This window comes from Anolis sagrei, chromosome 2 (genome assembly GCF_037176765.1).
Source record: "Anolis sagrei isolate rAnoSag1 chromosome 2, rAnoSag1.mat, whole genome shotgun sequence".
In the NCBI taxonomy this organism is placed as follows: Eukaryota; Metazoa; Chordata; class Lepidosauria; order Squamata; family Dactyloidae; genus Anolis; species Anolis sagrei.
The window spans coordinates 290103812-290117006 of record NC_090022.1 but is presented as its reverse complement, the minus strand read 5'-3'; the positions used below and the strand labels follow the sequence as shown (position 1 = coordinate 290117006).

The following is a 13195-nucleotide window of genomic DNA, read 5'->3' as shown; positions in this document are numbered from 1 at the left end:
ATGTATGTGTGCATTGTGATCCACCCTGAGTGCCCTTCAGGGTGAGAAGGGCAGAATATAAATATTGTAAATAAATAAATTAAGGAGGCAGTCTGTAATCACTTAGAAAAGAAGGCTGTGATCACTAAAAGTCAACATGGCTTTCTCAAAAACAAGTCATGCCAGACTAATCTTATCTCTTTTTTCAATAGAGTTACAAGCTTGGTAGATGCGGGGAATGCTGTGGATGTAGCATATCTTGATTACAGTAAGGCCTTCAACAAGGTCCCCTATGACTTCTTGCAAACAAACTAGTAAAATGTGGTCTAAATAATACTACCCTTTGGTGGATTTGTAATTGGTTAAGCAACTGAACCCAAAGGGTTCTCCAACCTCACTACTGGAGAGGCCCTGCTCGTGATCCCGCCTGCGTCGCAAGCGTGCTTGGTGGGGACGCGGGACAGGGTCTTTTCCGTGGTGGCCCCCCGACTCTGGAACACCCTCCCCAAAGACCTTAGACAGGCCCCTACATTGGCTGTCTTCAGAAAGAACTTGAAGACCTGGCTTTTCCGATGCGCCTTCCCAGATTAGGAAATCTCCACTACCAAGTCCCATAAGCACTTTACCAGAACCAATGATTGCTGCACATCGCACATCGCACTTGCCCCAGAAACCTTATATACACCTCCTGTCACATCAGCACTTTTAATTCTTGTGCCCATTACTCTGGCCCGGCCCAGTTTTATTGTGTTTTAGTGTATTGTGCCTGTTGTTCATTTTGCTTTATTCTGTTTTTAATTGTTTGATTTGCTTAGATTGTATTGTTATGTTGTGTGTTGAGGCCTCGGCCTGTGTAAGCCTCATCGAATCCTTCGGGAGATGCTAGCGGGGTACAAATAAAGTTTAATAATAATAATAATACCTCTGAGGATGCTTGCCATAGATGCAGGAGAAACGTCAGGAGAAAAATTGCCTCCAGAACATGGCCATATAGCCCGGAAAAACCTACAACAACCCGGTTCTCCAATGGTTCCTCTTCATTCTGGAAAGATGGACTAACTATGGAATGCTGCAGGGTTTGATCCTGGGCCCAGTATTGTTCAACACCTTTATTCATAACTTGGATGAAGAGTTAGAGGGCAGGCTGAAAAGGTTTGCAGATGACACCATATTGGAAGGGATGGCTAATACTCCAGAGGACAGGATTAGAATTCAAAATGACTTTAACAGACTGAAGAATTGGTCTAAAATGAATTTCAACAAGGAGAAATGGAAGCGAATTCACTTAAGCAGAAAAAAAATGAAATGCATAGATACAAAATGGGCGATGCCTGACTTGACAACATAGAATCATAGAATCATAGAGTTGGAAGAGACCTCATGGGCCATCCAGTCCAACCCCCTGCCAAGAAGCAGGATATTGCATTCAAAGCACCCCTGACAGATGGCCATCCAGCCTCTGTTTAAAAGCTTCCAAAGAAGGAGCCTTCACCACACTCCGGGGTTCCACTGCTGAACAGCTCTCACAGTCAGGAAGTTCTTCCTAATGTTCACAGAACATGTGAAAAACATCTTGGAGTCTTTGTGGACAAGTTAAACACAAGACAATGTGATATAGCATCTTAAAAAGCCAACAAGATTTTGGGCTTCATCAAAAGGAGTATAGTGCCTAGATAAAGGGACATCATGGTGCCCCTTTGTTCTGCTTTGGTCAGACCTCACCTGGAATATGGTATCCAGTTCAGGGCAAAGCAATTCAAGAGGGATATTGACTCTAAGGCAGAAGGTGTCCAGAGGAGGGCAACTAAAATAATCAAAGATCTGGAGACCATCAATCCCTATGAGGAGCAGCTCAAAGAGCTGGGGATGTTTAGCCTGCAGAAGAGAAGGTTGAGAGGAGACATGATCACCATGTTGAAATATTTGAAAAGATGTCATAAGGAAAAGGGAGAAGTCTTGTTTTCTGCTGCCCTAGAAACTAAGACTCCATTAAGCCATGGCTTCTAACTGTAGGAAAGGGGATTCAATCTGAACATTAGGAAGAACTTTCTGGCCATACAAGCTGTTCAACAGTGGAACTGTCTGCCTTGGATTGTGGTAAAGCTCCTTCTCTGGGGATTTTTAAACATAGGCTGGATGATGCTTTGATTGTGCTTTTCCTGCATGGCAGAGGATTGGACTGGATGGCCCATGTGGTCTCTTCCAACTATTATTCTATGATTTTTGTGGGGTTGATTGACTGCTATTTTGCTGGAGAAACAGAGATGAGCTCCAGCGATAAGTGCTCCTTCCCATTTGAAAGGCTACAGACAGAGGCTAGAATCCAGTTATGGCCATATGTGTGCATAAGTAATGCTACATATTAGGGCTGTGCGGTTTCATTTGTTAATTTCGTAATTGGTTATTAATTTGTTATTTTTTGGATAACGAAGCGATATTGAACCATTCAGGAGCAACTAAAAATCGAAACGAATTTTTCAATTCGTTTCGTAATTGTTTCGTAATTGTTTTGTAATCGTTTCGAAATTGTTTTGTTATTATTTCCGCATGTCTGGTGCAAGTTTTATAGTTGTTGTTTGTTTTATCAGTGAAAAAAAAATATAATTATCACACCAACAGTCAACAACAGAGGGAGAGGGAAGCTTCAGAAGTTCCCCCTGTCCCATTTGGAGGTTTTTTTAGCGTATTGCGCGGTCGCGTCCGCCATTAACGAATCGATTCGTTATTGTTTCGTAATTGTTTCGTAATTTCCGAAATTTCGTAAATATCGAACTTTTTTAAAGAAAATTTTCGGAATTCTTTTAAATAACAAAACGCAAAAAACCCCTAAAAACGAATCGAGTTTAGAAACAAATTTTTCCGTGGTTGCACAGCCCTACTACATATGTAGGGCGGCGGGGGGGGGGGGGGGGAGAGAGTTACCATTGAGCAAAGGACCCATTCTGCCAATAGCAATGAGTGGACAGCAGGTTGCTCTGTGCCATGTCTTTGAATATGGTAATTCTGCTATCTGAGTTGTGTTTCACAGTTGGGTGAATTACACACTTTCAGCCTAAGAAAGCCCTTAGGGTCGCCATAAGTTGGAAACCATTTGAAGACATACAACAGCTCATTCTCTGCTGAAAAGTGACATTTCACATCATGACCTGATGAAATTACCTTCAACTCTTTGGGGGGCAGGGGAAAGGGAAGGAAAAAAAACTGCTTAGCAGTATGATTTACTTTTTCCCAAAGTATCCTTTCAATCTTGTTGTCCTCCTTCTTCAACGATAGCCAACGTTCGCACTGAAACAGGAACAGTTCATCTGTGTCCTCATTGAGGACTTCTACTTTCTCCAGGTACCAATCCGGCCTCGGGAAGGAGTTGTCGTGGCGGATCTTGATTTTATACACACTGCCAAGGTCCACGGCTTGGATCGTGAATATGTCATCCTAGGGGGAAATTGAATAGAAAGAGCTGAGCTTTCCTTAAAAGTGTATTTAGCCAAACAGAACATGTTGAATGGACTCCTATTGATGTCTTATACACACCACTGAAATAATTGGACATTTTTGTGTAATTTTAGCCAAAATCTTGGACAATCTATATAAATAAAAATGTAATGTTTGTTTGTGGGATTAACAGAACTCAAAAACCAGTGGGCCAATTGACACCAAATTTGGACAGCATACACCTAACAATCCAATGCATGTCCTTCACTCAAAAATTTTTGATTTTGTCATTTGGGAGTTGTAGTTGCTGGGATTTATAGTTAACCTACAATCAAAGAGCATTATGTTTTGTCCAATGCCACCAATTATGGCATTGGACAAAACATGGCACACAGAACTCCCATGACCAACAGAAAACACTAGAAGGGTTTGGTGGGCATTGACCTTGAGTTGGGAGTTGTAGTTCACCTACATCCAGAGAGCACTGTGGACTGAAACAATGATGGATCTGGACCAAACTTGGCACAAATATTCCATATGCCCAAATATGAACACAGATGGAGTTTGGGGGAAATAGACCTTGACATTTGGGATTTGTAGTTACTGGGATTTATAGTTCACCTACAATCAAAGAGCATTCTGAATCCCACAAGTGACAGAATTGGGCCAAACTTCCCACACAGAACCCCCAATGACCAACAGAAAATACTTAAGGCCATCCAGTCCAACTCTCTTCACCAGGGCAAGAAAATGTAATCAGAGCCCTCCTGACAAAGAGCCATCCAGCCATAGATAAAGATAGATATGATTCACACACACACAGATATACTATCATAGATTTGACAGTGACCCCTAAAGAAGGACAATGATATTTTGCATATTCCAGAGTAGGCAGACCACACACTCTCCACATCAACACTGACAAAGAAGCAGCAAGAAATACTGTTTACCCACAAGCAGAAAGACATTACATATTTTAGAAACCAACACTTTCTCATTACTTTATTTTTCAGATCACCAGACTGGGCCACAGCAACACGTGGCAGGGGACAGCTAGTTACATAATAAAGCTGAAAAATGCCTTCTGTGTGATTTCACTTTCTTTTTTCCCATTCTTGAGCATGGGAGAGAAGGAAAGAGTTGCATTAATTTCTGGAAATCCCCACTTCCCATTCTTCCAACCCAAATGCCCTTTTCTTGCTTTCTCTATTCTTATAACATCATCCTTAACCATCTTCTTTCATATATATTATTTCTTAGATTTAATTTTAACATGCCATTTGGTAAAGAAAATAAACAGAGAGTCATACTGATGTTTGCATGTACTGTGACTGGAATCTGCAATTTCTCATTATGCAAAACACTGTAATTGAGACATAAACAAAGAGCAAGAAAATGTTTTCACATACCAAAAGAAATATACATTAGATTTAAACAATCCCTTAGGCCCTGAGATATGTGAAATTTGTTGGGTCTTCTGCATAGTTTTACTTTTACCTAATGACAACTTAACTAATAACAAGGGTCTGGAGAACAAGCCCTATGAAGAGCGGCTTAAAGAGCTGGGCATGTTTAGCCGGAAGAAGAGAAGGCTGAGAGGAGACATGATAGCCATGTATAAATATGTGAGAGAAAGCCACAGGGAGGAGGGAGCAAGCTTGTTTTCTGCTGCCCTGGAGACTAGGATGTGAAACAATGGCTTCAAACTACAAGAGAGGAAATTCCATCTGAACATGAGGAAGAACTTCCTGACTGTGAGAGCTGTTCAGCAGTGGAACTCTCCACCCCGGAGTGTGGTGGGGGCTCCTTCTTTGGAGGCTTTTAAATAGAGGCTGGATGGCCATCTGTCAGGGGTAATTTGAATGCAATATTCCTGCTTCTTGGCAGGGGGTTGGACTGGATGGCCCATGAGGTCTCTTCCAACTCTATGATTCTATGATTCTGAAATTGGTGGCCTTAAAGCACATCAAGCCTGAACTCTTCCTCGAAGAAAAAACAACCAAACTGAGGCTGTTATGCTTTGGACACCTCATGAGCAAATCTGTCTCATTGGACAAGACAAATACGCTTGGTAAAGCTGAAGGCAGTAGGAAAAAAGAAAGGCTACATTGCAAACGGATAAATTCAGTCAAGGAAGCCAATTCCTCGAGTTTGCAAATTTGAGTAGGGCTTTTGATAACAATGTCTTGGAGATATTGCATTCACAAAGTCACCATAACTCTAAGCCAGTGGTTCTCAACCTTCCTAATGCTGTGACCCCTTAATACAGGTCCTCATGTTGTGGTTATTTTTATTTGTTGTGTCAGAACAACCAGTCTAACAGAACAAAGCAACAATCAGAAAAATACACAACTTGTGAGTTTGGTAGCTGGTTAAATGTCCTTTGACCAGTATCTGGCCACTTGGAGTGCCTCTGGTGTTGCTGCAAGAAGGTCCTCCATTGTGCATGTGGCGGGGCTCAGGTTGCATTGCAGCAGGTGGTCAGTGGTTTGTTCTTCTCCACACTCGCATGTCGAGGATTCTACTTTGTAGCCCCATTTCTGAAGGTTGGCTCTGCATCTCGTGGTGCCAGAGCGCAGTCTGTTCAATGCCTTCCAAGTCGCCCAGTCTTCTGTGTGCCCAGGAGGGAGTCTCTCATTTGGTATCAGCCATTGGTTGAGGTGCTGGGTTTGAGCCTGCCACTTTTGGACTCTCGCTTGCTGAGGTGTCCCAGCGAGTGTCTCTGTAGATCTTAGAAAGCTATGTCTAGATTTAAGTCGTTGGCGTGCTGGCTGATACCCAAACAGGGGGGACATGAGAGAAGCCTCCTCGCAGGATTGCAAGACATCCGGGCGTCCCCTGGGCAACGTCTTCATAGACGGCAGATTCTCTCGCCACAGAAGCAACTAGCATGTTGTGGTGACCCCCAACCATTAAATTATTTTCGTTGCTATTCATAACTCTAATTTTGCTACTGTTATGAATCGTAATGTAAATTTCCGACATGCAGGATGTATTTTCATTCACTGGACCAAATTTGGCACAAATAACCAATATGCTCAAATTTGAATACTGGTGGGGTTGGAGGGGGATTGATTTTATCATTTGGGAGTTGTAGTTGTTGGGATTTATAGTTCGCCTACAATCAAAGTGCATTCTGAACTCCACCAATGATGGAATTGAACCAAATTTAGCACATGGAACTCCCATGACCAACAGAAAATACTGGAAGTATTTGGTGGGCATTGACATTGAGTTTTGGAGTTATAGTTCATCTACATCCAGAGAGCACTGTGGACTCAAACAATGATGGATCTGGACCAAACTTTGCATGAATGCTCACTATGCGCAAATGTGAACACTGGTGGAGTTTTGGGAAAATAGACTTTAACATTTGGGATTTGTAGTTGCTAGGATTTATAGTTCACCTACAATCAAAGAGCATTCTGAAGCCCAACAATGATAGAATTGGGCCAAACTTCCCACACCGAACCCCCATGACAAACAGAAAATACTGTGTTCTCTGATGGTCTTAGGTGACCCCTCTGACACCCCCTCGTGACCTTCCCCAGGGATCCCAACCTCCAGGTTGGTCTAAGCCAACTTGACAGCAAGCAACAAACAAAACAAATGCAGTAAAAAAAACTTCTTTTAGAGAATATAATGATGAAGTTATTATAAACCTATGTGAGATGAACACTCAGACTGTAAATATTTCAGTAAATAATCTCAACACTTTTCTCTCTGCTGCACAAGAATATCGGTACCTGTCCTCTTTCAAATTTGTTGGTAAAAGTTTCAGAGCTGCTGAGTTGCCTCTCTCCTGTGTCTCCTAGGTCTCCATATAGGATGATGAACACACTGGCATCTGTCCCCGCTCCGAAAATATCACCAGTATAAACGGTAATCCTGTATGTTTGAACTGTAGGGGAGGGGAAAAATGTTATCATCATTAGCAGCAGCAAATCCATTTCTACAGAACTTCCTATAGCTATGAATTTAGTACAATGCCTGTAACCACTTGGAATAAATTCCCAAACTTCACATGAAAATGCAAAACCATAATATGCATTGTCGAAGGCTTTCATGGCCGGAATCACTGGGTTGTTGTAGGTTTTTTCGGGCTATATGGCCATGTTCTAGCGGCATTCTCTCCTGACATTTTGCCTGCATCTATGGCAAGCATCCTCAGAGATAGTGAGGTCTGTTGGAACTAGGAAAAAAGGTTTATATATCTGTGGAAAGACCAGGGTGGGACAAAGGACTCTTGTCCATTGGAGCTAGGTATGAATGTTTCAACTGACCACCTTGATTAGCATTTGATAGCCTGGAAGTGCCTGGAGCAATCTTTTGTTGAGAGGTGATTAGATGTCCCTGATTGTTTTCCCTCTGCTGTTTTGCTGTTGTAATTTTAGAGTTTTTTAATACTGGTAGCCAGATTTTGTTCATTTTCATGGTTTCCTCCTTTCTGTTGAAATTGTCCACATGCTTGTGGATTTCAATGGCTTTCCTGTGTAGTCTGACATGGTGGTTGTGAGAGTGGTCCAGCATTTCTGTGTTCTCAAATAATATGTTGTGTCCAGCAAAACAGCAGAGGGATAACAATCAGGGACATCTAATCACGTCTCAACAAATGATTGCTCCAGGCACTTCCAGGCCATCAAATGCTAATCAAGGTGGTCAGTTGAAACATTCACACCTAGCTCCAGCAGACAAGAGTCCTTTGTCCCAGCCTGGTCTTTCCACAGATATATAAACCCATTTTCCTAGTTCCAACAGACCTCACTTCCTTTGAAGATGCTTGCCATAGATGCAGGCGAAACGTCAGGAGAGAATGCCTCTAGAACATGGCCATATAGCCCGAAAAAACCTACAACAACCCAAAACCATAATAATGCATAGTTGAAATGAAGGACTTCTGGCCCAACACTACCACAGAGGCACACAGGAGGACTTAGAAAATGGCAACTATATCTCATTTTAGTATCAGATGAGATGGGAAATTGGCAATAATAGAATTCTCCTACCAGTTTTATTGAAGTCAAGATCTTATTGAGACTTCCCAGCCTCTTATCTGGGACTTTTAGACTCTTACTGGACCATGCCCCATTTCTCTAAGCAACACCTCTCATCAGTTCCATTATATTATAGATATTATTTCCTTAATTCCCAACCATATAGGGAACATTGCACAATTGGTTGTGTGGAGAATGTTTGGATGCAAACACCTGTCTCCATATTCTGAATAAAGACAAGGGACGTAGTTGTAATTCTTCCTGTGGTTGGAATATAGATTCCAGCAGAGTTCTAAAGATGTAACTTGGACTTCAACAGGAAAATATTCCCAAACCTTGGTTTAAACTAATGAGCAATTATTATTTCCTGCAATTGCTTCTGGATGTCTAACAACAACTCCACCAACAACAAAAAAAAATATTTATATTTCACCCTATCTCCCCTGGGGGACTCAGGGTGAATTCCAACAAACGAAAAGACAAACATTCAATGTCTCAATGACAGTAAGTGCAAATATAATAACCCAGTATTTATTTAGAATTTATTTATTTAGAACATTTATACCCTCATCCTTCTCAGCCTCCAAAGAGGGACTCAGGACAGCTTCCAACAGGCAAGTATTTAATGCCGACACAATATAATAACATAAAACTAAATACAATTAGCATACAGTAAAAACAGTTATAAATATACATTAAAACAGTTTTCCAGTTCAAATTGTCATCCAAATCACTCCATTGCTATCCACTAAATCTTATCTTCACCAGTAAATCAGTCTATTCTGCAAACGCTTGATCCCACAGCCAGGATTTGAGTTTCTTCTGGAAGATCAGGAGGGATGGGACAGATCAAATCTCATAAGGGAGGGAGATCCATAGCCGAGGGGCCACCTGTCTCTCGTCCCCACCAAATGCGACTGCGATGGTGGTGGGATCAAGAGCAGGGCCTCGCTGGATGATCTTAAGGTTCTTGGTGGTTTGTAGAGGGAGATACGTTTGGACAGGTAAACTGGTCCGGAAACATTTAGGACTTTATAGGTTAAGACCAGTACTTTGAATTGTGCCCGGAAGCTAATAGGCAGCCTGTGGAGCTGGTGTAACAGGGGAGTTGTGCCCCACTCCCGTGAGCAACTTGGCCACAGAGTGTTGGACTAGCTGAAGCTTCCAAGCAGTCTTCAGAGGCAACCCCACATAGAGTGCATTGCAGTAATCTATTTGGGATGTAACCAGAGTGTGGACTACTGTGGCCAAGTCAGACCCAAAATATGGGTGCAGCTGGTGCACATGTTTTAATTGTGCAAAAGCTCCCCTGGTCACTACCAAGACCTGGGGTTCTAGGCTGAGCAATGAGTCCAGGATCACTCCCAAGCTGCGTTCCTGCGCCTTCAGGGCAGTATAAGCCTACATAAAAGACATCTTAAACAGAACAGATATAATTTAAATAAAATGTAATCTATCAAAAATTATAACTAACATAAAAAATGAACATAAAATATCTGGATTAATTTACAAAAGCACCACAAAGGTTCACAGATGTTGTTCTGGAACAACTGTTCCAGGAGCTCCAAATTTGTTTGCTTTGCACTGAGTGTTTGTTTATAGTTCTTTCAGGGACTCTGCAGATAGGTGGCTTCTTTTGGCTGCATTCATAGGGCAAGGCACCTGTCAATTATCATTGGGTTCCCTGGTTCCACCCCCTTTCTAGGCTTTGGAGGGAAGGGAGCCTTTTCCAGTCAGTCACAGCAAGGTAGCCAATGTATAGGATGTGTTTACTTCCCCTGTACAAAGGCTTCAACCTTTAAGAGCTCCAGGGAAAGAACGCCAGGGAAGCATTCCCACAGCTTTAAGGGTCTCCTAAGAACTCCAGGGATTCCTTCCTACAGCCTTGGGAGTTTCCAGCAAGACAGCCAACTCTAAAGAACATCCATTGCCTGTCTGATAGGTCCTCTCAGTGTTTCGAGAAGCAGTTCGGCCTGGCAGAGGAACCCACACCGGTGAGGGTTGGATTTTAGTTAGCCTTGGGAGAAGTTAAAAAGGGGAATTTTCCTTTGAAGAAAGTTATTGAAGACAGTGCCTGTTCCCAGCGGACAAGTTTGAGAGATCTGATACTTTACCAAGAAAGCTTTACAATTCCTGTTTGATTCATTAATAAAAGACTTTGTTGTACCTTTTAAGCCATTTGAAGATTCCTTTTGTAAAGGAAGCCTCTGAGAACTTTTCCTAGGGCCCCTGGCTTCCCACTCAGTAAAGATTACACATCCTATATCTAAAGTCAACTAGCTATAGGCCCAGCGGCGACAGAACAGATGTATGCACTGATTGTATGACCAATGATGCTACATGGGCTAATGTGGCTCTAACATGGCCCAAATGCATTTATACTTTTCAATCAGCAGTCTTTATGTCAGTCTCTCTCCCAATCCACCAAGGGCTCCTAAGGCGATGGATACCTAAAAACATATCAATGGGTCATATCAAAATCCATAACGCTGGCCCCAAATCCTGCCCTTGACTTGTACGCAAGGTCACCATGAGCATATATTTTAGGTTGCCTCTCAGATATTTTGGCCCTGAGTTGTTTTTAGGGCAATGTAAGTCAGCACCATCACCTCAAAATCAAAATGCAAATATTTCATTCCCTCATGCAAGAATGAATGAATTTCAGAAGTTTCATCCTTACAAGATGACTCTTTTTTCGGCCAATTTTTCAAGGGGGGGTTTATATTATTTTGCAAAAAATATAACTAGTCCTGATATTTTATAACTATAGAAAAATCTATACAAAACACACTGTTCTCTTCTCAAAAGGCTTTTGTGCCAAAAGGTTTGGGCCCAGATGTTTGTTCCCCAAACCCAATTTCACAAATTGTGGAACTTTCTCAGTGGGTTCATTGAGGCATGGAGAATTATTAATATTCTTTACATCTCAGATTTTGAAAGAACATGATTTGGGATTGAGAGGGGTTTATTTTGAGGGGGTTTTAAAGACAGAAAGGCAGATCTAGCTTGAGAAAATGAGGGGAATGTCTCCAGCCCTATATTTCAATGCTCTCCCAATGAGTGTGACATTCCTCCAATGTGTTGCAATGAAACAAAAAAAACCCCTATAATTAATGCAAAATAGTTAATATAATCCGGGTCTCATTGGCTTGGAAACGAGTAAGATGACATGCAAAATAAAATTAATTGTTAGAAATGAGTTTGGGGAGATGTGGAAAATCACCAAGGAAGAGGATGCTGTCATGAAAGCTCATCGTTCAATATTTGATTTAGGTTTAACACAACATGTAAGCACTTATTTACACTATCATTTATGCTGAAATGATAAACCTCAAAGCTCGATACGTTCATTTATTTATTTCTATGATCAAGGGGTTAATCCGAGACCAAGGGCTTTTGCACATTTGCAACAACACCTTCTGATTTATTCTAAGGTCTGATCTCCAAATACAGAAGATTTAAATAGCAATGAATGAATGGGCGGATTCTTAAAACTGAATGGACTATATTATTTTTAGTGTGGTAATCACACCAATACAAAAAAACCCTGCACGTAGTACATGCAATTGAACTAACGGTACATCCCTCTTCAGTCTTCTCCTACATCTACCTCCACCTCATTCCTCTATTATTATTATTATTATTATTATTATTATTATTATTATTATTATTTTAGACCACATGCCATTTGGGGCTAGGAACTCTCTCCTCATTCCTCATCAAGCATCATGCCCATTGATGCCAAAGCTCTGAATAAATCCATAAATAAGTGATATGAATTCAGCCCAGGAGAACATGAATCATGCTAGAATATTTCTCCATAAACAAACAGGACTCTGTTGTGTTAGTGGGGAAGATACATAAAAAATCCAGATTACCTGCAATACAAGCCACAGTTCTTTCTCTGGATTCTATCACCTTCTTTGGCAAAATGTGTCAAAATGCCTGGATATACACTGAGTGAATATGCAGCTACAGCTATTCCTAAATCCTTGATGAGTACAGTGGGCCCTTAATATCTGCTGGGGTTTGGTTGATGTCAAAATCCATGGATGCTCAAGTTCCATTACACTATGTAACAACATGTGAAAATATTCTGTTTCTGGTTTGAAAGTATTACTTCTGTTTAATTGTGTGGTACTTACTTTGAAAGTAGTTGTTATCCAGACACTTCATTTTTGTGGCTGCCACAAAATATGTTGAATTGGTTGAGACTCGATGAGATATTCATTGAAAAACTATTGCAAAATATGCTGCAGGATGTCCCTCCCACTAAAACAAAGTTTTGCAGTTTAATACATTTTTCTATATTTTTATGATAGAACCAATTAAGAAATGACATTTATAACCCAGGAACAAAAATAGTTTTATCTTAATATGGTTTTCTGCAGATGCAGATTACTGCAGATGCAGACTGTGGCCAGGAAATCAGAAGACGCTTACTTCTTGGGAGGAGAGCAATGTCCAATCTCGATAAAATAGTAAAGAGCAGAGACATCACACTGGCAACAAAGATCCGCCTAGTCAAAGCCATGGTATTCCCTGTAGTCACCTACGGATGTGAGAGCTGGACCTTAGGGAAGGCTGAGCGAAGGAAGATCGATGCTTTTGAGCTGTGGTGTTGGAGGAAAGTTCTGAGAGTGCCTTGGACTGCGAGAAGATCCAACCAGCCCATCCTCCAGGAAATAGAGCCCGACTGCTCATTGGAGGAAAGGATACTAGAGACAAAGTTGAAGTACTTTGGCCACATCATGAGGAGACAGCAAAGCCTGGAGAAGACAATTATGCTG

General features: G+C 41.4%; 1 protein-coding gene across 1 annotated transcript in view; it reads right to left on the bottom strand.

The window, feature by feature from the left end:
* Positions 1-13195, bottom strand: part of LOXHD1 (lipoxygenase homology PLAT domains 1) — a 269577-nt gene that overhangs the window by 89562 nt on the left and 166820 nt on the right. The window contains exons 29-30 of the mRNA XM_067464668.1: positions 7158-7312; positions 3202-3411 (exon numbers count right to left, since the gene is read on the bottom strand). Of these exons, the coding sequence (XP_067320769.1) occupies positions 3202-3411; positions 7158-7312 (365 nt within the window). The remainder of the gene's footprint in view (positions 1-3201; positions 3412-7157; positions 7313-13195) is intronic.